Genomic DNA, 26398 nt, shown 5'->3' on the forward strand with positions numbered 1-26398 from the left:
CACCCACCCCCACTCCTCCTCCACCCTCCCCCTCTCCTCCTCCTCTACCTTCCCCCTCCCTCCACCCTCCCCCTCACCTGCACCCTCTCCACCCACCCTCTCTCTTCCTCCACCCTCCTCCTCACCTCCTCCACCCTCTCCCTCTCCTCCCGCACCCTCCCCTTCTCCTCCTGCACCCATCCCTTCTCCTCCTGCACTCTCCCCCCCTCTCCCCTCCCCCTCTCCTCCTGCACCCATCCCTTCTCCTCCTGCACCCTCCCCCTCTCCTCCAGAGATGGGGAACTCAGAGGAAATATCTTTGCCCAGAGAGAGTTGGGAGTGGGGGAGGTGGGAACACACTTGTGGGGTGAGGGTGACCTGGGCTGGATGGACCTGTTTCAGGACATAAAAACATACCTCTAATTTGGTGCTGGTTCTACAAGGTTTACCACAGCCATTGACACAAACACATGAGCAGGACGGGTCAGGATCAGGGTCAGGATCAGCTTTGGGCTGTCCACAGACATCCCCTCACCTCTCACCGTGTCCTGCTGGTGGGAATGCACAGCAACCAGAGGACTCAGCATGCAGAGTGCAGGAAGAGCTGGCAAGCCCAGGTAACTCACCGGCCTCTGGTCTGCCTGGCGGAGAGAGTTCGGCAGCACACACATCTACCGAGGTACCACACCAGGCTTCACCTGGGGGCTCCGTCCTCCGTGGCTGATCCCCACCCGTCTCCCAGATGGACTTGCCACAACTCTGCATCTCCTCCATAAGGGATCCAGAATCTCCTGCAGGTGCCATGCTGTGATCCTCATTGTTCTGCATCTTGACAGTGAGCTGTAGGGTCCCTGGCACCTGCTCGCCTGCAGCCCCTTCTCCCCCGATACTCTCACACTTTGCCTCTCCGTCTGCCACGCCTTCCGGATCTTGATCACACACCTCAGTAGGTCCTGGAGGGATTTCCTCCTCCACGTCTACCAGACGACCCTCTTCCTCTTCAGCAACCCTTCCCTCCAATCGATCGCTGTCGGACCCTTCACTGCACCTCGAGTAGTCAGGTGAGGAGCAGGACACATCACTGCCTGAGCAGAGGGAAACACACAGGCTGATCCAAGGTACAGGGACTGGAGGAGGTGATAAGAGACAAGGAGGGATGTAGTGGACCAGAGGGGGTTACAGAGACAGGGAAGAATGTTGGGGTCCTGAGGGGGTTACAGAGACAAGGAGGGGTATAGGGGACCAGAGGGGTTTACAGAGATGGGGAGGGGTGTAGGGAACTGGAGGGGGTTACAGAGACAGGGAGGGATGTAGAAGTGCGAAGGGGGTTACAGAGACGAGGAACGTAGGGGATCAGAGGGGGTACAGAGACAGGGAGGATGTAGTGGACCAGAGGGGGTTACAGAGACAGGGAGGGATGTAGGGAACCAGAGGGGGTTACAGAGACGGGGAGGGGTCAGGGGTCAGGTGGACTGGAGGGGGTTACAGTGTTAGAGAGGGGTGTCGGGGACTGGAGGGGGTTACAGAGTTAGAGAGGGGTGTAGGGGACCAGTGGGTTTTACAGAGACAGGGAGGGATGTAGGGAATCGTAAGGGCTTACAGAGATGGGGGAAAGGTGACTGGGGGGTCGGGGGAGGATTTCAGAGACAGGGAAGGGTGTAGGAGACTGGAGGGGTTACAGAGATGGGGAGGGGTGTAGGAGAGCGGAGGGGGTTACAGAGACAGGGAGGGGTGCAGAGGACCAGAGGACGTGACAGAGATAGGGGTGTGGAGGACTGGAGGAGTTACGGAGACCAGGGTGTTTTTTTGGGGTGGGGGGGGGAGGGAGGAGGGAATGGAAGGGCACCTGTTAATAACCTGTATACTGTGGAACACTGGTATCTCCACAGATCCCCAGTGTCTTTCTGTGTGCGGGGCTGGCAGAGACACCTACCTGGACTCTCCTGATGCTCAGCGTCGGACAAGGTGCTGCCTACAGATCCACACTCCATGCCACCACTGCGTCTGGCGCCCACATGTCCTGCCGTTGTCTCTTCCATACTCTCCTCGCTGCTCTGGATGCTGGACCGCTCCTCCCTGTCCCGAGACTCTTCCCCCTCTTCAAAGTCATCCGTGTATTCTGCAGACACAGGGAGGTTCAGCAAAGAGTCCACTCCAGGGCGGTGCTGGTAGAACGAGTGGCCACCCAGCATGCAAAAGGCCCTTCTGCCCATTGAGTGTATGGTGACACACTGAGCTGAGGCAGTATGTGTATTAGGAAGGGTTCATGGAGACAGCTGCTTGGCCAGTGGATGTTCCAGTTGCAGGATGTGGAAAATCTGGGACAGCACAATTGTCCCTGATGACTACACCTGCAAGAGGTGCATCCAGTTGCAGCTCTTGACATACCGAGTTAAGGAACTGGAGCTGGATGCACCCTGGATCATTCAGGAGGCAGAGGTAGTGATAGAGGAACTTCAGGGAGAGAGTCACCCCCAAATGTCAAGAGGCAGGTTGCTGAGTGACTGTTAGAAGAAGGAGAATAGGCGATAGTGCAGAGTGCCCCTATGGCCTTTCCCCTCAACTATATGTTGAGGTGCCCACTAGAGAAGGGGCAGTGTTAGATCTACTGTTGGGGAATGAGATTGGGCAGGTGATTGAGGTGTGTGTTGGGGAGCACTTCGGATCCAGTGATCATGGATCCATTAGTTTCAACATAATTATGGAAAGGGATAGGTCTAGTCTGGCGATGAAGCTTTTTGAGTGGGTGACAGCCAGATTCGAAGAAATGAGAAGGGATTTTCAGGGAGTGGCTTGGGCTGATTTGTTTTATGGGAAGGGGGTGGAGGAGAATTGGAGGGCATTTAAAGGTGAGATTTTGAGGGTGCAGAATCTCTATGTTCCTGTGAGGATAAAAGGCAAGGCCAGATGTACAAGACAGCCATGGTTTTCTAGAGAGATTAGGAAGTTAGTTTGGGATAAGAGGGAGGCCTATCTTAAATACAAGAAGAAAAAGATGGATGAAATGTTTGAACAATACATAGATTGTAGAAAGAGATTGTAGAAAGAACCTTAAGAGGGAAATTAGAAAGGCCAAAGAAAGTAATGAGGGGGCTATAGCAAATGGGGTGAAGGCAAATCCAAAAGGTTTTTACAGATATGTGAACAGCAAAAGGAGAGTTAAGGATAGAATAGGTCCACTGGAAAATCAGAGCAGAGGAATGTCTGAGGAACCATACGAGATGGGGGAGATATTGAATAAATTCTTCTCGTTGGTGTTCACGAGGGAAAGAGATATTGAATTGTGTAGGATAGGTGAGGCAAAAGGGTTAGTTATGGAAAAGATAGGGATTAGTAAAGAGGGGATTTTGGAACTGCTGGGCTGTATAAAGATAGATAAGTCTCCTGGTCCTGATGGGATTTTTCCCAGGACCTTAAGGAAGGTCAGCGGGGAAATAGCAGAGGCTGTGAAGGTGATTTTTCAATGGTCACTGGAGGAGGGTGTGGTGCCACAGGATTGGTGGGTAGGCCAAGCAATTATAGGCCAGTAAGGTTGAGGTCGGTGGTGGGGAAACTAATGGAAAGTATTCTTAGGGATAAAATGTATAAATATTTGGAAAGGCAGGGATTGATCAGGGACACCCAACATGGGTTTGTGAGGGGAAAGTCGTGCTTGACGAATCTTGTTGGATATTTTGAAGAGATGACCAGAAAGGTTGATGAGGGTAGAGCAGTTGATGTGGTCTATTTGGATTTTAGTAAGGCTTTCGATAAGGTTCCACATGAAAGGTTAGTGAGGAAGGTTCAATCTCTAGGGATTAATATGGAGATAGATGGGTTCAGCGGTGGCTGGAAGATAGGCACGAGAGAGTCATGGTGGACAACTCTCTATCAGGATGGAGGCCGATGACGAGCGATGTACTTCAGGGATTGGTGTTGGGTCCCTTGTTGTTCACCATTTATATTAATGATTTGGATGACGGGTGGAAAATTGGGTGAGTAAATATGTGGACAATACAAAAATAGGGGGAGTTGTGGATAGTGAGGAGGATTTTCATGGACTGCAGAAGGATTTGGACTGTTTAGAAGAGTGGGCTGAAAGGTGGCAGATGGAGTTTAATGTAGATAAGTGTGAAGAGCTTCACTTTGGGAAGAAGAATCAAAACAGGACGTATGCAGTGAAGGTGAGGGGATTGAGGAATGCAGAGGGACAGAGGGATCTTGGAATAACGGATCATTGTTGTTTGAAAGGGGATTCTCATGTAGATAGGGTGGTGAAGAAGGCTTTTGGTATGCTGGCCTTTATAAATCATAGCATAGAATATAGGAGCCGGGAGGTGATGTTGAGACTGTTCAAGGCATTGGTGAGACCAAATGTGGAATATTGTGTGCAGTTCTGGTCCCCAAATTATAGGAAGAATATAAATAAGGTGGAGAGGGTGCAGAGAAGGTTTACTAAAATGTTGCCTGGATTACAGTATCTAGAATACAGAGAAAGATTGAGTAGACTGGGTCTTTATTCATTGGAGCGTAGAAGGTTGAGAGGGGATTTGATGGAGGTATTTAAAATTATGAAGGGAATAGATAGAGTAGATGTGAATAGGCTCTTTCCCCTAAGGGTAGGGGAGAATGGAACAAGGGGACACAAGTTAAGGGTTGGGGGGAAAAACTTTAGAAGTAACGCAAGAGGAAGCTTCTTCACTTAGAGAGTGGTGGGTGAGTGGAATGACCTTCCGGAAGAGGTAGTTGTGGCAGGGTCAATTCTGGCATTTAAGAAGAGGTTAGATGAGTACATGGATGTGAGGGGATTGGAGGGTTATGGGCAGGGAGTGGATAGGTGGAACTAGTGGAGTTTCACATAAATCAGTGCAGACTAGAAGGGCTGATATGGCCTCTTTCCACACTGTAAATTTTTATATGGTTATAAGACTGTTGGCAGGGGAAGGGGCGGGGGGGCGATGATCTACCAGGGACAGATCAAGGTGATCATGTCTCTGGCATTGAGGCAGGCCCATTGGCTCCAAAGGGAAGGGGGGAGGAGAGGAGAGCTATGGTGATTGGGGACTCATTGGTTAGGTGAGTAGATAGGAGGTTTAGTGAACAAGATCGAGGCTCCCGGATGGTATGTTGCCTCCCAGGTGCCAGGGTCAGGGACGCCTCTGATCGAGTTCAAAGCATTCTGGAAAGGGAGGGTGAGCAGCAGATGTTGTGGTCATTGTGGGAACCAATGACATAGAAGTGGGGATGAGGTCCAGAAGAGGGAATATATGGAGTAAGGGAAGAAGTTATAAAGCAGGACCTCAGGGGTGGTGATCTCAGGATCGCTGCCTGTACCACAGGCCAGAGAGGGTAGGAACAGGAAGTTGTTGCAGATAAATGTGTGGCTGAAGAGTTGGTGCAGGGAGAAGGGGGCAGATTTCTGGATCATTGGGATCTCTTCTGGGGAAGGTCTGACCTGTACAAAACAGACGGGCTGCACCTGAACTGGAGGGGGACCAATATCCTGGTGGGCAGGTTTTCTAGAACTGTTGGGGAGGGTTTACACTAGTTTGGCAGGGGGTGGGAATCAGAATGTGATTGCAGAGATTAGGGTAGAAGGACAAAATCATGATGTGTGTTCTGAGTTGGTGAGGAAGGACAGGCAGGGGACAGAACATAAAGGGAGCCATTTAGAGGGCTTGAAATGTGTCTATTTCAACTCTGGAATAAAGGGGATGAACTAGAGCTTGGATCAGTACATGGAACTAAGATGTTGTGTCAGTTACTGAAACTTGGCTGGAGGAAGGGCAGGATTGGCTGATGCAGAGACTGGGGTTTAGGGAATTTAAAAGGAATAAGATTGGAGGTAGAAAGAGAGGGGATGGGGTGGAATAGCATTACTGGTCAGGGATAGTATCATGGCTGTAGAAAAGAAGGAGGCTGCAGAGGGAGGGTCCACTGAGTCAGTGTGGGTGGAAGTCAGAAATAGGAAGGGAGCTTTCACTGTGCTCGGAGTCGTCTACAGGTCTCCAAATAGCCCTCGGGACCCCGAGGAGATCAGCAGGCAGATTTTGGAATGGTGGGAAATACAGGGTTGTAGTTATGGGTGATTTCAACTTCCCTAATATTGACTGGCACCTCCTGTCTGCAAGAGGGATAGATGGGGCTGAATTTGTCTGGTGTGTTCAAGAAGATTCCTGACACAGTGTGTGGACCGGCCGACGAGAGGAGAAGCCAGACTGGATCTGGTTCTGGGGAATGAACCTGGTCAGGGGGCGGACCTCTCGGTGGGGGAGCATTTTGGTGAGTGACCACAACTCCCTGAGCTTTAGCACATCAACAGAAAAGGATAAAAGCAGACAAAATGGGAAAGTGTTTAATTGGGGAAGGGTTAATTACAATGGGATGAGGCAGGAACTAGCGAGAATAAATTGGAAATAGGGTGAAAGTGTAGAACTCATGTGGAGGAAATTTAAGGAGCACTTGTGCTGGGTTCAGGATAGGTTTGTCCCACTGGGACAAGAAAGAGATTGTGGGAAAAGGGAACCGCGGTTGACTAAACAGGTCAGGCAACTAGTCAAGAGGAAGAAGGAAGCAGGAAACAGGAAGAGCTCATGAGAAGTATATGGTAGCCAGGAAGGAGCTTAAGAAAGGACTTAGGAGAGCTGGAAGGGGGCATGAGAAGGCCTTGGGACGTAGGATTAAAGAGAACCCAAGGTGTTCTATATGTATGTGAAGAACAGAAGGATGAAGGTGGGGCCAATAAAGAAGGCAACGTGTGCCTGGAGGCGGAGGAGGTCCTAAATTAATACCTTGCTTCAGGATTCACAAGGGATTGATCATGGTGAAGTCAAAATCGAACAGGTCTGTGTGCTGGCCAATGTGGAGATTAAGGAAGAGGAAGTGTTGAATCTTAAAAACATGAAGATTGTTAAGTTCCCAGGGCTGGACGAGCTCTACCCCAGGCTGCTGTGGGAGGTGAGGGAAAAGATCGCTGGGACAGTAGCTATGATCTTTGATTCCTCTTTGGCCACAGGGGAGGTGGCAGAGGATTAGAGAATAGGAAGTGTAGTCACCTTTAAAAAAGGTAATGAGGAGAATTCTGGGAATTATAGACCGGTGAGTCTTTGGTCAGTGGTGTGTAAACTACTGGAGAGGATTCTTAAGGACAGGATCTATGAGCATTTGGTGAAGTCCAGTCTACTCAAGGATAGTCAGCATGGATTTGTGAAGGGGTTGTGCCTCACGAGCCTAATTGAGTTTTTTGAGGAGGTAACAAAAGAAATTGATGAGAGTCGGGTGGTAGATGGTAGTCTCTATGTGGATTTTAGTAAGGCATTTGATAAGGTTCCCCAGGAGAGACTCATCTAGAAAATCATGAGTCACTGGATCAGTGGAACCTTGGCTGTGGATAAAATATTGGCTTGTAGGAAGGAAGCAGAGAGTAGTAGTGGAAGGAAAGGATTTTGCCTGGAGGTCGGTGACTAGTGGAGGGGCCACAGGGATCTGTTCTGGAACCCCTGCTTTTTGTGTATTGACCTGGATGAAGAGTGGGAAGGATGGGTCCGTAAGCTTACGGATGACACAAAGGTTGAAGGAGTTGTGGATGGAGCTGAAGGTTGTCAAAGGTTACAAGAGGATATCGACAGGATGCAGAGTTTGGCAGAAAAGTGACAGATGGAGTTCAATCCGAATAAGTGTGAGGTGATGTGTGCTGAGTAACTCATTTAAGGAGTCTTATTACTGCACATTAATGATTTTCTTTTTGTTCTCTCTGTATTGCCCAGTTTGTTTACAGTTCTTTGTTTATGTTTTACACTGTGTTCAGTTTATTTTTTGCACTACCAATTAGTGGTAATTCAATCGCGCCCACTGGAGAAAAGAATCTCAGGGTTATAAGTGATGTCATGTATGTACTCTGACAATAAATCTGAAATCTGATGCATTTTGGAAGGACAAACCAGAAGGCTGAGTACAGGGTTAATGGTCAGTTACTTAAGAATGTGGATGAACAGAGGGACCTTGGGGTCCAAATCCATACAAGGTCACCGCACAGGTTGATAGAAGAGTTAAGAAGGCCTATGGGACACTGGGCTTCATTAATAGGGGGATTGAGTTCAGAAGTAGAGAGCTCATGTTACAACTCCACAAATCTCTGGTGAGACCACATTTAGAGGATTGTGTTCAGTTCTGATCACCTCATTACAGAAAGGATGTGGAAGCTGTGGAGGGTGCAGAGGAGATTTACCAGGATATTACGTGGATTGGAAATTAAGTCTTAGGAGGCAAGGTTAGCCGAGCTGGGTCTTTTCTCTTTGGAGAGTAGAAGGATGAGAGGGGTCTTAATAGAGGTCGAAAAGATTCTGAGAGGCACAGATAGGGTGGACGGCCAGAGTCTGTTTCCCAGGGCAGGATCAGCAAACATCAGAGGATGTGTACAAAGTGAAGGGAGGGAGGTTTAGGGGAGATGTCAGGGGTAAGTTTTTACACAGAGAGTTGTGGGTACCTGGATTGCCTTGCTGGGGATGGTGGTGGAGGGTGTAACATTAGGGGCATTTAAGAGACTCTTAGACAGGAACATGGAAATAGAGGGTTACAGGGTAGGGAGTTTAGTACCTTTTTAAGGAATATCTGGGTCAGCACATCATTGAGGGTTAAATGGCCTGTACTGTGCTCCAATTACAGGATGTGGGAGGTCAGGAATAGCACAGATGTTCCTGACTACACTAGCAAAAGATGCCTCCAGATGTAACTCCTGGGAGACGGAGTTAGGGAAGTGGAGTTGCAATTGGATGAGCTTCGGATCATAAGGGAGGCAGAGGCAGTGATAGATTGGAGTTACAGGGAGACAGTCGTCCCAAACAGATAGGAGTCAGCTAACTGGGCGACTGTAAGGAAAGGGAAGTGGGGGGGGGGGGGGGGGCACAGACAGTGCAGAGCACCCCTGCGGCCGTTCCCCTCAATAATAAGTATTACTGTTAAAGTTACTGTTGAGGAGGAATGACCTGACAGGGACAAGTCACACTGATCATATCTCTGGCACAGGGGCTGGCCCTTGGCTCAGAAGTGAAGGGGGGAGAAAAGGAGAGCTCTTCTCCAGAGAGGGTAGAAACAGAAAGTTGTGGCAGATGTATGTGTGGCTGAAGAGTTGGTGCAGGGAGCAGAGGACAGATTTCTGCATTATTGGGACCTCTTCTGGGGGAAGGTCTGACTTGTTCAAAAAGGGCGGGCTGCACCTGAACTAGAGGGGGACCAATATCCCGGTGGGCAGGTTTGCTTGAGCTGTTGGGGAGGGTTTAAATGAGTTTGGTAGAGGGGTGGGGAGGAACCAGAATGTGAGGGTGGAGATTAGGATAGAAGGACACCTAGATTTGAAGGGAGAGAGGAAGCAGAATGTTAAAGTTAATGAAGGAGGAGGGGGGGAGTAATATGGTGATCAAAGGAGTGAATGTGGGGACATTCTCTCGTGGACATATTTCAATGCAAGGAGGATGAGCTTTAGAGCATGGATTGACACATGGAAATATGATATTGTAGCTATCAGTGAAACGGTTGCAGGAGGGGCATGATTGGCAGCGAAATATTCCAGGATTCCGTTGATTTACGTGTGATAGAGCAGGGGGAGGAGTCGTGTGGCTCGTAGGAGAAAAAATTACTGTAGGGCTAAGGCAGAATAAATCGGAGGGCTCATCCAGGGAGGTGAATTGGGTGGAAGTGATAAATGGGAAAGGCATGAAAACACTAATGGGGGTGTATTATAGACCCCTAATGGGCAGAAGGAATTAGAGGAGCAAATTTGTAAGGAGATAGCATGAATGTGTCATAAACATAAGGTGGTGATTATAGGAGATTTTAATTTTCCACACATTGACTGGGACACCCATCCTGTAATGGGTTGGAGTTTGTCAAATGTGTTCAGGAACGTTTTCTAAATCAATACATAGAAGAACCGACGAGAGAGGGAGCTGTATTGGATCTCGTATTATAGAATGAGATAGGTCAGGCGACAGAGGTTTGTGTTGGGGAACACTTTGGATCTCGTGATCATAGGTTAATTATGGAGAAGGATCGGGCTGGGCCTGAGGTTGATATTCTTGTTTGGAACAAGGCAAATTTCGAGGGGATGCAAAAGGATTTAAAAGGTGTAGATTGGGAGAATTTATTTTCTGGGAAGGATATAACAGATACATGGAGGATATTCTAAGGGGAAATATTGAGAGTCCAGAGTTGGTCTGTCCCCATGAGAAGTGAAGGAGTGCAACAAAAATCTTAAGAAAGAAATTAGAACGGCTAAAAGGAGAGATGAGGCTGCTTTGTCAGGCAAAGTCAAAAAAAAATCCAAAGGGTTTCTACAGGTACTTTAAAAGTAAAAGAACAGTGAGGGATCAAATTGGGCCCCTTTGAGGACCAGACGGGTCGGGAATGTGAGGAGGCAGAAGGGAGAGGGGAAATTTTAAATGATTTTTTTTCTTCAGTATTCACTAAGGAAAGGAATATTGAACCAGGTGAAGGGGGAGAAAATATACAGATTAATGAGGAGGCAGTACCGGCTGTTTTAAAGAGAATCTCTGGATAAATCTCTGGGTCCTGAAAAGATATTCCCTCAGACCCTGAGGGAGGTTAGTGTAGAAATATTTAAAATGGCATTAGCCAGAGGATTGGAGGGTGGCTCACGTTGTTCCACTGTTTAAAAAAGGCTCCAAAAGTAAACCAGGTAATTCTAGGCCTGTGTGTCTGACGTCGGTGGTGAGTAAATTAATGAAGAATGTTCTTAGAGATGGAATATACAATTATTTGGATAGACAGAGATTGATATGGAGTCGTCAACATGGTTTTGTACGTGGTAGATCATGTTTAACACATCTTATAGAGTTTTTTGAGGGGGTTACGACGAAGGAGGGCTGTGCCTGTTGTCTATATGGACTTTAGTAAGGCCTTTGACAAGGTTCTGCTGAAGAGGTTAGTTAGGAATGTTCAAGCATTAGGTATTAATGATGAAGTAGTGAAATGGATTCAACAATGGTTGGACGGAAGATGCCAGAGAGTAGTGGTGGAAAATTGTTTGTCGAATTGGAGGCCAGTGACGAGTGGATTTGCCTCAGGGATCGGTACTGGGTCCACTGCTGTTTGTCATATATATTAATGATCTAGATGATAGGGTTGTAAATTGGATTAGTAAATATGCAGATGATACTAGGATTAATGGTGTTGTGGACAGTGAGGAAGGTGATCAAACCGTACAGTGGGATATAGGCCAGTTAGAAGGGTGGGCTGGAAGATGGCAGATGGAGTTTAATGCTGATAAATGTGAGGCATTACATTTTGGTCGGACTAATCAGCAAAGATCAGACACGTTAAATAGAAGACAATTGAGGAGTGCAGTGGAACAAAGGGATTTAGGAATTTTGGTACATAATTCCCTGAAAGTGGAATCACATGTAGACAGGGTGGTGACGAAAGCTTTTGGCATATTGGCTTCATAAATCAGAGTATTGAGTACAGGAGTTGGGATATCGTGTTGAAGTTGTATAAGACATTGGTGAGGCCAAATTTGGAGCATTGTGTGCCGTTTTGGTCTTTGAACTACAGGAAAGATATCAATAAGATAGAAAGAGGGCAGAGAAGATTTACTAGGACGTTGCCCAGACTGCAGGAACTGAGTTACAGGGAAAGGTTAGATAGGTTAGGATTTTATTCCCTGGAGCATAGAAGAATGAGGGAGATTTGATCGAGGTATTTAAAATTATGAGGGGGACAGACAGAGTAAATGTCGGTCGGCTTTTTCCACTGAGGGGAGGTATAGTGGACATAGAATATTACAAAACAGAAACAGGCTATTCGGTCCTTCAAGCTTGTGCCAAATCATTTTTTCTTGTCTCGTCCCACTGACCTGCATCCAGTCCATATCCCTCCATTTCCTTCCCATCCATGTACCTGTCCAAATTCTTCTTAAACATTAAAATTGAGCCCACATTCACCACTTCAGCTGGTAGCTCGTTCCATACCCCCACCACTCTCTGTGTAAAGAAGTTCCCCCTCATGTTCCCCCTAAACTTTTCCCCTTTCCCCCTTAACTCATGTCCTCTGGGTTGAATCTTACCCACCCTCAGTGGAAAAAGCCAGTCTACATTTACTCTGTTGAGGGAGCGGAGGGGGGGCAGATGGAGAGGAGGGTAGGGGAACATATTGAGAACATATTGAGAGAACATGTTGAGAGGAGGAGGGGCAAAGGGAAAGACCTTGCGCAGAAATCCTTTGGCCTTCGTCCATTCTGCTGCTGCCCACTTGTCCATGGGTGTCCTCCACCGCCACTGGGCCGAGCACTGTCCGTCTCCAACCCTGCAACCCCGTCCCCCTGCCCTTTAACCTTTTCGGGGGAGGTGAGGGCTTCTTGTCCAGACCCGCGGCGATGATGCACCTGGACAGAGAGCAGGAAGATTACCCCCCCATCCAATCCACCGGCCGGAGATCACCCCCGCATCCAACCCACAGACCGGAGATCACCCCCACATCCAATCTGCCGGCCAGAGATCACCCCCCATCCCATCCGCCGGCCGGCGATCACCCCCCCCATCCCATCCGCTGATCGGAGATCACCCTCCCATCCCATCCACCGGCCGGAGATCACCCTCCCATCCCATCCCATCCGCCGGCTAGAGATCACCCTCCTATCCCATCTGCCAGCCAGAGATCACCCTCCCATCCGCTGGCCGGAGATCACACCCTCATCCAATCCGCCGGCTGGAGATCACCCTCCCATCCCATCTGCTGGCCAGAGATCACCCTCCCATCCCATCTGCTGGCCGGAGATCACCCTCCCATCCCATCCGCCGGCTGGAGATCACACCCCCATCCAATCCACCGGCCGGAGATCACAACCCCCATCCAATCCGCCGGCTGGAGATCACCCCCCCATCCAATATGCCGGCTGGAGATCACCCCCCTCATTCAATCTGCCAGGAGGGTATATCCAGTGCTGGGGGAGGGAGGAAATCACAGACCCCCGAGGTGGGTGGGGATTTACCTGTAGCAGGGTGCAGCGCCATCCACAGCCAGGATGGTGAAGTAGGGACGTCGCCCGCCCAGGCGGCTGCCGCGACGGTGTCGGAACTCACAGCAGGAGCTCAGACGGTCGACCTGCAGCCCATTCACAAAGAAGGTCAGGCTGAAGGGGAACCCAGAGTGTCGACGTGACACGAACTGGAACCTGTCTGTGGGAGGGGAGCGAGGAGTTAATTTTGATCCATTTATGGGCAGGGAGTGAGGGGTTAATGCCAGTCTGTCTGAGGGAGGGGTGTGAGAGGTTAACACTGATTCGTCTGAGGGAGGGGAGCGAGGGGTTAAAGCTGGTCTGTCTGGGGGAGGGGAGTGAGGGGTTAACGCCAGTCTGACTGGGGGAAGGGAGTGAGGGGTTAACACCAGTCTGTCTGGGGGAAAGGAGTGAAGGGTTATCGCCTGTCCGTCTGGGGAAGGGGAGCGAGGGGTTAATGCCTGTCTGTCTGGGGGAAGTGCGAAAGGGGTTAACACCGATCCGTCTATGGGAGGGGAGTGAGGGGTTAACGCCGATCCGTCTATGGGAGGGGAGTGAAGTGAGGGGTTAACGCCGGTCTGTCTATGGGAGGGGAGTCAGGGGTTAACGCTGGTCCGTCTATAGGAGGGGAGTGAGGGGTTAACGCCGGTCCGTCTATGGGAGGGGAGTGAGGGGTTAACGCCGGTCCATCTGAGGGAGGGGAATGATTATTATATTGCCCCACCCCAACCCCCGTCATTGTGAATTCTCCCTTTCGATGCTGGAAGGAGTTGAATAGCAATATTTATTCCAACGGTTTTAGTTTGGTCCCTCATTTATCTCATGGATTAAGTTACTGTTTCACCTCCTGCTGCTTCTAACCAAATCTATGCGATCTAAACCTCACTCTACCCTCCATCCCTGCCCATGACTGCTCCTCACTCCCACCCCTCCCCAGAAAGGACTGAGGTGGCCATTCAGCCCCTCAAGTGCCAGGACCCCTCTGGCCCTGTTGCCACACAAATGAGAATCAGTGGATGTTGTTTATTTGAATTTTCAGAAGGCCTTTGACATGGTGCTGACGAGGTTGCTGAACATGGTCGGAACCATTAATGTTACGGGAAACGTACTGGTATGGATGGATGATGGGCTGACTGGTGGAAGGCGAAGAGTGGGAATTGTGGAAAGACAAACCAGGAGGCTGAGTTCAGGGTTAATGGTCGGTTACTTAACAGTGTGGATGAACAGAGGGACTTGGGATCGAAATCCATAAATCCCTCAAGGTCACCACACTGGTTAATAGGATTGTTAAGAAGGCCTAAGCGATACTGGGCTTCATTAATAGGGGGATTAAGTTCAGGAGACGAGAGATCATGTTGCAACTCTACAAATCTATGGAGAGACCAAACTTAGAGAATTCTGTTCAGTTCTGGTCACCTCATTACAGGAAGGATGTGGAAGCTACAGAGATGGTGTTTCATCTTATATTCGTAAGTGTGAGTTCTTAAATAACACATGGATGAAGTAAAAGGTTGTTGTAAACAGCACCATGAGGCAGGCCATGAGGCTGCAACCCACCATTACAGATCGTGCATACTCTTTATCAGCTCCCTGCTGGCAGCCAAGTCTAATCAAACAGAAACTATAATCAAGGCCTTGTTAGTGGCCATGTAAACAGGATCACTGTCATTACATCTCCCTTTGTTTTAAGAAAGGGAGATGTAAAGTAGCCTACTTTTAACTAACATGTTTTCTTTGCATAACTCTGCACTTTTAACTTTAACACCAAGAACTTATATTTTCATCATTATCAACATGGTTAATATTCTTTAAACTTGCTTTGTGTGTTCATATTTACATACACCAAAACCTAAAGAGAGAATAACAGAGGATCTTTAAATTTGTTCAATTAGTCTCTTTGGAGGAATAAGAAGGGATTTGGGGAGTATTGAGTGGGACAGGATATTTTCAGGTAAGGATGTTAATGAAAAATGGAGAATATTCAAAAAAGAAATTTTGAGGGTACAGAGTAGATATGTCCCAGTGAGGATCAAAGGAAAGGCTGGAAGTCATAGGGAGGCTTGGTTTTCGAGGAATATTGGAAATTTGGTTAGGAGAAAAAGGGAGGTGTACAAGAGGTATAAAGAGCAGGGAGCTGAGAAGTTGAAGGAGGACTACAAGGAGTGTAGAAGGAATCTTAAGAAAGAAATTAGAAAGGCCAAAAAAAGGCATGAAGAGGCTTTGGCTGACAGAGTAAAAATAAATCCAAAGGGTTTCTATAGGTACATTAAAAGTAAAAGATTAGTGAGAGATAAAATTGGACCCCTTGTAGATAGCGAGGGTAGGCTGAGTGAGAAGTCAGAGGAAATGGGGGAAATTTTGAATGATTTCTTTGCCTCGGTATTCACTAGGGAAAAAAATGTTGAACCAGTTGAAGTAAAGAAAAATAGTGGGGAGGTCATGAAGCATATAAGGATAACCGAGGAGGTAGTGATGGTTGTGTTAAAAAAGATAAAGGTGGATAAATCTCCCGGACCAGACAAAATATTCCCTAGGACACTCAGGGAGGCTAGTGGACGGTTAGTGGGGCCATTAACAGAGATATTTAGGATGTCACTGGCCACGGGGGTGGTGCCAAAGGATTAGAGGGTGGTGCATGTGGTTCCTCTTTTTAAGAAAGGGTCCAAATGCAAACCTGGAAATTATAGGCCTGTAAGTCTGACGTCTGTGGTGGGCAAGTTGATGGAAAGTGTTCTGAGGGATGCTATTTACAAATTTTTGGAGGTACAAGGATTGATAGGGAGTAATCAGCATGATTTTGTCAGGGGTAGATCATGCTTGACAAACCTGATTGAGTTCTTCGAGGGGGTTACAAAAAAGGTTGATGAAGGGAAAGCTGTGGATGTTGTCTATTTGGACTTTAGTAAAGCTTTTGACAAAGTTCCCCACAGGAGGTTAGGAAAAAAGGTGGAGGCATTAGGTATAAATAAAGAGGTAGTGAAATGGATTCAGCAGTGGTTGGATGGGAGGTGTCAGAGAGTAGTGGTAGAAAATTGTTTGTCCAATTGGAGGCCGGTGACTAGTGGAGTTCCTCAGGGTTCGGTCCTGGGTCCACTATTAATTGTTATATATATTAACGATCTGGATGTAGGGGTGGAGAATTGGATAAGCAAGTTTGCGGATGACACAAAGATTGGTGGTGTTGTGGACAGTGAGGTAGATTACCGTAGATTAAAAGGTGATTTAGGAAGGCTGGAGGTGTGGGCTGAGAAATGGCTGAGGGAATTTAATACAGATAAATGTGAGGTGCTACATTTTGGAAAGGCAAATTTAAATAGGTCATATACATTGAATGATAGACAATTGAGGAGTGCAGAGCAACAAAGGGATTTAGGAGTTATGGTAAATTGTACCCTCAAGGCTGATACTCAGGTAGATGGTGTAGTGAAGAAGGCATTTGGAATGTTGGCCTTCATAAATCAGAGTATTGAATTCAAGAGTAGGAGGTTATGATGAAATTGTACAAGGCCAAATTTGGAGTACTGTGTACAGTTTTGGACACCAAATTATAGGAAAGATATAAACAAAATAGAGAGAGAGCAGAGAAGGTTCACGAGAATGTTGACAGGATTTCAGGGTCTGAGTTACAGGGAAAGGTTGTGCAGATTGGGGCTTTTTTCTCTGGAGCGTAGAAGATTGAGAGGGTACTTGATCGAGGTGTTTAAGATTTTAAAAGGGACAGACAGAGTAAATGTGGATAGGCTTTTTCAATTAAGAAAGGGGGAGATTGAAACTAGAGGACATGGTTTAAGATTGAAGGGGGAAAATTATAAGGGGAACATGAGGGGAAATTTCTTTATGCAGAGGGTGGTGGGGATAGAAACATAGAAGATAGGAGCAGGAGTAGGTCATTCGATCCTTCAAGCCTGCTCCGCCATTCAATGAGATCATGGCTGATCTTAAAGTTCAGTACCCTGTCCCCGCCTTCTCTCCGTAACCTTTAATACCCTTATACTGAAGAAATAGATCTAATTCCCTCTTAAATAGATTTAATGAACCTGCCTCTACTGCCCTCTGTGGCAATGAATTCCACAGATTCACCACCCTCTCGGTAAAGAAATTCCTCCTCATCTCGGTTCTAAATGGTTTGCCTATTATCCTCGAACCATGGCCCCGGGTTCTGGACTCCCCCACCATTGGAAACATGCCTTCTGCATCCATTCTGTCCAGTCCTGCCAGAATTTTATATGTCTCTATGAGATCCCCTCTCAATCTTCTAAACTCCAGCGAGTATAATCCCAATTTGCGCAATCTTTCCTCATAAGTCATTCCTGCCATTCCAGGTATCAGCCTGGTGAATCGCCTCTGCACTCCCTCCATTGCAAGAACATCCTTCCTTAGATAAGGTGACCAAAACTGCACACAATACTCCAGGTGGGGTCTCACCAAGGCTCTGTACAGCTGCAGTAAGGTATCCTTGTTCCTATACTCAAACCCTCTTGATATGAAGGCCAACATACCATTTGCCTTTTTAACCGCCTGCTGTACCTGCATGCTCACCTTCAGAGACTGGTGTACAAGTACCCCTAGGTCTCTCTGCACTTCCCCATCTCTTAATCTATTGCCATTCAAATAGTAATCTGCCCTCCGGTTTGTATTACCAAAGTGGATAACCTCACATTTATCCACATTGTAGTGCATTGGCCATGCATCTGCCCAGTCCCTCAATTGATCCAAATCACACTGGAGCTTCCTGACCCCCTCTTCCGTGCACACAACCCCTCCTAGCTTAGTGTCATCTGCAAATTTGGAGATATTACATCCAATCCCCTCATCCAGATCATTAATGTAAATTGTGAACAGCTGGGGTCCCAGTACAGATCCCTGTGGTACCCCACTGGTCACCGCCTGCCACTCAGAAAATGAGCCATTTATCCCAACTCTCTGTCTTCTACCTGCCAGCCAGTTCTCAATCCACATCAATACTTTGCCCCCAATCCCATGAGCCTTGATTTTGGAAGCCAGTCGTTTATGCGGGACCTTATCGAAGGCCTTTTGGAAGTCCAGGTACACCACATCCACTGGCTCTCCCCCATATATTTTACCTGTCACCAGGTAAAATTCCACCAGATGTGGAATGAGCTTCCGGCAGACGTGGTTGAGGCGGGATCATTGGTTACATTTAAGGAAAGACTGGATCGTTACATGGATAGGAGGGGACTAGAGGGGTATGGACCGGGTGCTGGTCAGTGGGACTAGGAGGGTGGGGATTTGCTACGGCATGGACTAGTAGGGCCGAACTGGCCTGTTCTGTGCTGTAAGTGGTTATATGTCTTGACGATCTCCTGATTGATTGACCTTGAATCTGAGTTGTTGCCTCAGATGACATCTTCTCAGATGTGCATTCAGGTTGTTCAATAGTATCTGCCTTTCCATCTACTGTGGCTGGTCCCATTTGAAGATCTCGATGATTTCTTCGCAGAACAGCACCTTCATCTGTCTGAATGGTGTATAATCTTGGTTGGACTTCACTCAGGACCATTCCCTTCTGAGTCCATGTAATGGAAGATTTAAACTGTGTTTTTTTACTTCTGCAGCTGCAAGGCTGAGAACCTGTTTGCTTTTTTAGAATCAGCAGGCATAATCTAATTTACACCATGAGGCCCAGGATGCATATTTAGTCTTTGGCTTGGCTTCGCGGACGAAGATTTATGGAGGGGGTAAAAAGTCCATGTCAGCTGCAGGCTCGTTTGTGGCTGACAAGTCCGATGCGGGACAGGCAGACACGGTTGCAGCGGTTGCAGGGGAAAATTGGTTGGTTGGGGTTGGGTGTTGGGTTTTTCCTCCTTTGCCTTTTGTCAGTGAGGTGGGCTCTGCGGTCTTCTTCAAAAGAGGTTGCTGCCCGCCAAACTGTGAGGCGCCAAGATGCACGGTTTGAGGCGTTATCAGCCCACTGGCGGTGGTCAATGTGGCAGGCACCAAGAGATTTCTTTGGGCAGTCCTTGTACCTTTTCTTTGGTGCACCTCTGTCACGGTGGCCAGTGGAGAGCTCGCCATATAACACGATCTTGGGAAGGCGATGGTCCTCCATTCTGGAGACGTGACCCATCCAGCGCAGCTGGATCTTCAGCAGCGTGGACTCGATGCTGCCGATCTCTGCCATCTCGAGTACTTCGACGTTAGGGATGAAAGCGCTCCAATGGATGTTGAGGATGGAGCGGAGACAACGCTGGTGGAAGCGTTCTAGGAGCCATAGGCATATTTAGTAGACACACCTAAATTCCACCATGGGGCCCAGGAGATGCAGTTGAATCAAGATATAATCTAATTTACACTATGGGGCCCAGGGATGCATATGAATCAGTAGACATTATCCAACTTCCACCATGAGGCCCAGAGATGCAGTTGTCTTTTTTTGGTCGCAGACTGTCAGGAGACCTTGAAGATAATTTGTTCAAAGAGATAAGATCTGAAGTAAACAACTTTTGGGAAGCCATGGTCCCACTGCTGAAGTTTGAGACTCTCCAAGAGGTGGCAACATCTCTCAGCAAGAAGAAGAACTTCAAGATTCCAAACCGACGTCCCGGTCCGGGGAGGTGGAGAAGCTGCTACCAGTGCCCAGACAACCTACTACAAGTGTGTAGTCGTCGCCTCGCTTTGGCAGTTGGGACCAGTTCAGGCATTGATAAGTATAATTGGGAAGGGCTTGCATGTTGTAGTGTGAATTCAGCTTTAGATTTAGTAATAAAGACTTGTATAAACTGAACTGCTCTCGGTGTGTGTGTCTATTTTCTTTCGGTAGCTCGAACACTGTGACCAATCTAAAACGAACAAAGTGAGAGGTATAAGTTTACCCAAAACATTCCATAAGTTTGTTTTGTCTTTTAGCCTTACTTGGTTACCAGTGTAGACTTCCAGTAGGTTTTTTGTTCCTCTGTCAAAGTAATACTTTTGCTTTTCTTTCTGTCATTCTTTGAATTTCCTCATTTTCTCCCCCTCTTTTGTTTCTAGGAGGTTCTCCTGAAAGGGTAGGTTTGATCTTAGCCTACGTCCCATAAGGAGTTGTGCAGGTGACCTACCACACTCGAGTGGCGTTGTGCGGTATTCTAGCATGCTCCGGTAGAAGTCTGTTCCACTGCCTTTTGCCTTGTTCATCAGTCTTTTCACTGTCTGTACTGATTTTCCCACTAGAGCACTGGATTTTGGAAAATGAGGACTTGACGTGGTGTGAACAAAGTCCCACTCTTTGGCAAACTGTTGGAACTTTAAGTTGCAAAACGGGTCCATTGTCTGTGAAGACCTCTCTTGGCACGCCATGTCTGGAATCTGCAGTGGTGGTGTTCAGTCTACACACCTCTGGATACAGGGAGTAATAGTCTGTGACTACAAGATAGTCCTTCCCTTGACATTCAAATAGGTCACTGCCTACCTTCTGGTAAGGTCTGTATGGTGCTGGGTGTGGCTTTAGTGATTCTGCAGGATGGCTTGCTTGATATTTCTGGCATATTGTACAGTTTGACACTTCATTTGTTATATCATTGTTGATTCTTGGCCAGTACTTCACCTCTCGTACTCTTTTCTGACACTTTTTCATTCCAAGATGTCCTCCGTGGATCCTTTTTAGCATCTCTTTTCTCAGACTCTTTGGGATAAGGATTTTGCTTCCTTTGTAGACAATGTCTTCAACCTCTGATTGTTCCGCCCTGCAGTTCCAGTATTCTGAAACATCAGGTGAACAGTCCTACTTCATGTTGGGCCATCCATCCAAGATGTTTTTTTCTCAGTTGTCTCAGTGTTTCATCTTTGTTTGTTTATGAGCTCCATTTTTGTATCTGATATGGGCAGTGCTCTTGTGATCATGTCCAAGAAGGCATTCACGTCTTCATCCATTTTGGTGTTTGCGGGCTCTCTCGTTTCAACAGCTCTAGACAACGTGTCTGCTGTGTACATTAGCTTACCCGGAGTGTACGCTACACTCAATGAAAAGATTGCAGCCAAATCGTCATTCTTTGTACTCTAAGTGGACATTCATTTAATGGCTTTTGGAACAATGCAATCAAGGGCTTATGGTCAATCTCTACACGGATTTCTGGTCCTGACACAAACTGATGAAATCTTTCACAGGCAATGTGATGCTGAGTTGCTCCTTTTCAATTTGAGCAGATCGTGTCTCCGTGTCTGTCATTGAGCGTGATACATATGCAATAGGTTGCCAGTCATCATATTTTTGCAGAACTGCACCGTGCACTATATGAAGTGTCTGATGATATCTTGATGGGTCTCGCTGGGTCGTAAAACTTCAAAACTGGTTCCTCTGTGAGCAGTTTCTTTAGTTCGGTCCATGACTTTTCATGTTCATGATTCCACTCCCATTCAATGTTCTTTTCTGTTCGTCTTCTCAATGGAGCCATCTTTTCTGAGAGGTTGAATATGAATTTACCCATATAGTTGACCATTCCATTAAACCTCTGTACGTTCTTTTTGCATTGTGGCCTTGGCATGTTCCCAATGGTGGGCACCTTTCTGGGATCTGGTCTGATGCCCTCACTGGAAATAATATCTCCTACAAATGTTCGTTCTGTCACCCCAAGCTGGCATTTCTCTCTATTCAGCTTCAGGTTTGCTTTCCTTGTTGCTTCCAGCACTTTCCTTAGTCTCTCATCATGCTCCGTTCTCGTGGTTCCCCAGACTATGATGTCATCCACTGAGGTATCAACTCCATCCAGGTGCTCATAGACCATGTGGATAGTTTGTGATACACTTCAGGAGCTGAAGCAATTCTGAATGGGAATCTGTATCTGCCAAATGGACTATAGAACATGCACAGTCTTGAACTTGCTTCATCCAATTTCAACTGCCAAAATCCTGATGATGCAACTGTGACGTGATTTCTTCACATGTCGGAAGCTTCAAGTGTTCTCTCTTTATTGCTCTGTTTAAATCTCTTGGATCCAGGCAAATTCTAAGCTTTCCATTCTTTTTGTCCACAATGAAGGGTGAACTCACCCACTCCATTGGCTCATCTATCTTCTGAATCACATTCAGGCTTTCCAGCTTGTCCAACTCTGCTTTTAGTTGCTTTTGAAGCGCAAATGGAACTTTTCTGCATGGATGTATTATCGTTGGCACATGTTTATCACCTCTGATCGTGTGTTCTCCTGGAAGGCAGCCTAGACCCTGAAATAGGTCATTGTACTCCTTCATATTTCCACAACGAGGACTCATTTTACCAGGTTCAGTTTCTCACAGGCTCTTAAACCTAGTATGGCCTGTCCATCCTTTGGTACCACAATGAATGCCAGCATGTGCTCTTTGTCCTTGTGTTTCAGTTAGACTGGCATTCTCCTTGCACTGGTATCTCGGTATCTCGGTACCTGAATATCCTGTCACCTTCAATTTTGTTCCATACATCTTTGGTCTGGGTCTAATCTTAAAATCATTACATTAATTTATGCTCCAGTATCCAATTTAACTGAAAGGTAGGTTATTCACTTTTAATCTCAGCTTCCAGTCTCTGTTTTCTTTCTTGTTTTCAGTCACAACATCTACACAGAATCCTCTATCACCCTTTCATCTACTGCATAAACCTTGCTTTGTTGCTCTTGGTTCCTACAGAACAGGCATACTGGTTGCTTTTGTTGAACATATAATATGCTTTACCATATGCTGGACACTTTTTTGCTAGGTGTTGTGTACCGCATCGACAACGTGGCTTTCAATTGTCCCTTACATTTTGTGCACTGGCCACACCTCTCTTTCCACTTTTTCATACTTTTTGTTAAACAGTTTATGTCTGTTCTTCCTCACTGCATCCAAGTTGCAGCCATTTTCACTGAACAGCTCTTTTGCTTGCATTTTTACAGTTTCTGTAGCCCTACAGAGTGCTATGGCTTTTTACAGGTCTAGATATTGCTCTCTTAGCAGTCTTTCCCTTAGACTATTATCTGGAATACCACACACAAGTCTACCTTTCATCAGTGAGTCAGTCAGTCCATCAAATTTACATGTTTTGCTTCTGTTTCTCAATTCAGTCACATACTGATCAACACTTCTTCCATTTTCTGTACACGTGAAAAATCTGTGCCTCTCAAATGCCACATTACGTTTATGTATGCGGTATGCCTCAAACTGTCCCATTATTTTTTTCCAGTTTCATTTTATCTCCTTCAGCAGTAAATGTGAAGTTATTATATCCGTCCAGGGATTCATCACCCACAACGTGTAAGAAAACTGACGCTTTCACTTTATCACTTTTCATCAGCTCCGACTGCCACTAAATACAATCCAAAATGCTGTTTAAATCTGTTCCAAATTTCAACCACATTACCTGTCAGCTGAAGTTTCACTGGTGGATGTAATCCTTCCACATTTCACTTTGTTAGCTTCTCTTCACTGATCAGTTACCTTTTAAAGTATTTCCTTTAATTTCCTTCATCCCATTTCTGACACCATGTTTCATCTTGTGTGAGTTCTTAGACAACACATGGATGAAGGAAAAGGTTGTTGTAAACAGCACCATCAGGCAGGCCATGAGGCTGCAAGCATCCATTATAGATCTTACATCAGCCCCCTGCTGGCAGCCAAGTCTAATCAAACAGTAAGGCATTGCTAGTTGCATTGGACCTTGATCTCTATCATTACAGAGGGGGCAGAGGAGATTTACCAGGATGTTGCCTGGATTGGAAAACAAGTCTTATGAGCTGGGACTTTTCTCTTTGGATCATAGAAAGATGAGAGGAGACTTGAAAGTCTATAAGACTATGAGAAGCAGAGACAGGGTGGACAACCAGCACCTGTTTACCAGGGCAGGAATAGCAAACACCAGAGGGCATGTGAACAAAGTGAAGGGAGGGAAGTTTAGGGGAGACGTCAGGGGAAGGTTATTTTTTTACACAGAGTTGTGTGGGCCCAGAATGCCTTGCTGGGGATGATGGTGGAGGCTGGAACATTAGGGGCATTTAAAAAACTCAGACAGGCACATGGATGGATGGAAGAAAAAATAGAGGGTTACAGGGTAGGGAGGGTTTGGTACTTTTTGAAGGAATATATGGGTTGTCACAACATGGAAGGCCAAAGAGTCTGTACTGTGTGTAGTGTTCTATGTTCTGAAGGGGGCCTTTTCTGGCTGCTGGTGGCCAATGGTGTTCTGCAGGGGTCAGTGCTGGGTCCGCTACTTTCCCCATGATGTGTAAATGATTTAGACACAGAATGTCTTAAAACTGAACTGAAATAAAACTGAAGGGAAAAAAAGAATCAGACTTATCACTTGCCCTATATAACCGTCTGTTAAATACACTAACCAAATAGAGAGTAACATAAAATGGCCAAATATAACGGTCAATATTGTGCAATATGGTTTTGTGGTCAAGTCTGTGGAAGATATGAAGATGGCTGGAGGAATGGGGAACGTTGAGGAAGTAGCGAGTCTGCAGAGGGACTGACAGGTTGGGGGCATGGACAATGAAATGGTGGATGGAATACAGCATCGGGAACTGTGTGATGATGCAGTTTGGCAGAAGGAATAAAGAGAACAATTTTCTGAATGGGGAGAGAGTTCGGAAAGCGGAGGTCCAAAAGTACCTGGGAGTCCTCATGCAGGATTCCTGAAAGGTTAAAGTACAGGTTGAGTTGGAAGGAGGGCAAATGCAATGTTAGTGTTTATTTTGAGAGGACTGGAAAATAAAGGCAAGGATGTAAAGCTGAGGCTTTACAAGGCATTGGTCAGACCACAGTTGGAATATTGTGAGCAGTTTTGGGCCCCATATCTAAGGAAGGATGTGCTGGTGTTGGAGAGGAGGTTTACGAGGTTTACGAGAATGATCCTGGGGATGAGAGGTTAAAGTATGAGGAGCATTTGACAGCTCAGGGCCTGTACTCACTGGAGTTTAGAAAGATGAGGAGAATCTAATCAAAACTGAATATAGTATTGAAAGTGCTGGACAGATAATGTTTCCAGTGCTGAGACAGTCAGGGACCAAAGGGCACAGCCACAGAATAAAAGGTCATCCCTTTGGAACAGCAATGAGGATAGATTTCTTCAGCCCGAGGGTGGTGAATCTGTGGAATTCGCTGCCACAGTCAGCTGTGGAGGCTGCCTGTGGGTAAGTTTAAAGCAGAGGTTGATAGATTAATACATCAGCCATGAGTCAAATGGAAGAGCAGACTCAATGAATGGCTGAATGGCCTAATTTTGCTCCAAAGTGTAGTGATTTAATAAATAGCTTTGAAAGAGTATCAGACGAAATATACCCCAGGTTACTATTATCCCTCCAGGTCGAGGATAATGGACTTTGTTCCGTTGATCCTTTTATGGGGTCTCAATGAGTTCAATGTTGGCTTTGAAAGATCTTCTGCATCCAGGAGAGGTTGTTCCAGATGGCAGATTGGGCTTTGGTCGTTACTGCCTCTCTTCCCATTTATTTCTCTTTTCTTCAAGTTCTGCGCATCTGTTGGCTTCGAAAGTTGATGATGGTTTGCCAGAGTTTACTGTCCTTGGGGAATACCCCAGGTTACTATAGGCAACAAGGGAAGAGAGAGCTGGGGCATTGGCGGTGATCTTTGAGTCCTCCCTGCCCACAGGGGAGTTGCCAGCGGATTGGAGAATGGGAAATGTAGTCTCCTTGTTTAAAGAAGGTAATAGGGAGAATCCTGGGGATTATAGACCAGTGACTGGGCAGATACATGGCAAATGCACTACAATGTGGATAAATGTGAGGTTATCCATTTTGGTAATATAAACCGGAGGGCAGATTACTATTTGAATGGCAATAGATTAAGAGATGGGGAAGTGCAGAGAGACCTAGGGGTACTTGTACACCAGTCTCTGAAGGCGAGCATGCAGGTACAGCAAGCAGTTAAAAAGGCAAATGGTCTGTTGGCCTTCATATCAAGAGGGTTTGAGTATAGGAACAAGGATACCTTACTGCAGCTGTACAGAGCCTTGGTGAGACCCCACCTGGAGTATTGTGTGCAGTTTTGGTCACCTTATCTAAGGAAGGATGTTCTTGCAATGGAGGGAGTGCAGAGGTGATTCACCAGGCTGATACCTGGAATGGCAGGAATGACTTAGGAGGAAAGATTGCGCAAATTGGGATTGTACTCGCTGGAGTTTAGAAGATTGAGAGGGGATCTCATAGAGACATATAAAATTCTGGCAGGACTGGACAGAATGGATGCAGATGGGATGTTTCCAAGGATGGGAAAATCCAGAACCCGGGGCCATGATTTGAGGATAATAGGCAAACAATTTAGGACCGAGATGAGGAGGAATTTCTTTACCCAGAGGGTGGTGAATCTGTGGAATTCATTGCCACAGAGGGCAGTAGAGGCAGGTTCATTAAATATATTTAAGAGGGAATTAGATCTATTTCTTCAGTATAAGGGTATTAAAGGTTACGGAGAGAAGGCGGGGACGGGGTACTGAACTTTAAGATCAGCCATGATCTCGTTGAA

General features: G+C 46.7%; 1 protein-coding gene across 5 annotated transcripts in view; it reads right to left on the reverse strand.

Annotated features, from left to right (window-relative positions):
- Positions 1–402: 402 nt before the first annotated feature.
- The window catches only part of erich3 (glutamate-rich 3), a 49821-nt gene continuing 23825 nt past the window's right edge, over positions 403–26398 (reverse strand). For all 5 annotated transcript variants that reach the window (XM_069939437.1, XM_069939439.1, XM_069939438.1 and 2 more), the window contains 4 exons: positions 12962–13148; positions 12177–12355; positions 1913–2098; positions 403–1064 (listed from right to left, as the gene is read on the reverse strand). In XM_069939437.1, coding sequence (XP_069795538.1) covers positions 511–1064; positions 1913–2098; positions 12177–12355; positions 12962–13148 — 1106 coding nt within the window. In that variant the 3' untranslated portion in view covers positions 403–510. The remainder of the gene's footprint in view (positions 1065–1912; positions 2099–12176; positions 12356–12961; positions 13149–26398) is intronic.

This window comes from Narcine bancroftii, chromosome 5 (assembly GCF_036971445.1).
Source record: "Narcine bancroftii isolate sNarBan1 chromosome 5, sNarBan1.hap1, whole genome shotgun sequence".
NCBI lineage: Eukaryota > Metazoa > Chordata > Chondrichthyes > Torpediniformes > Narcinidae > Narcine > Narcine bancroftii.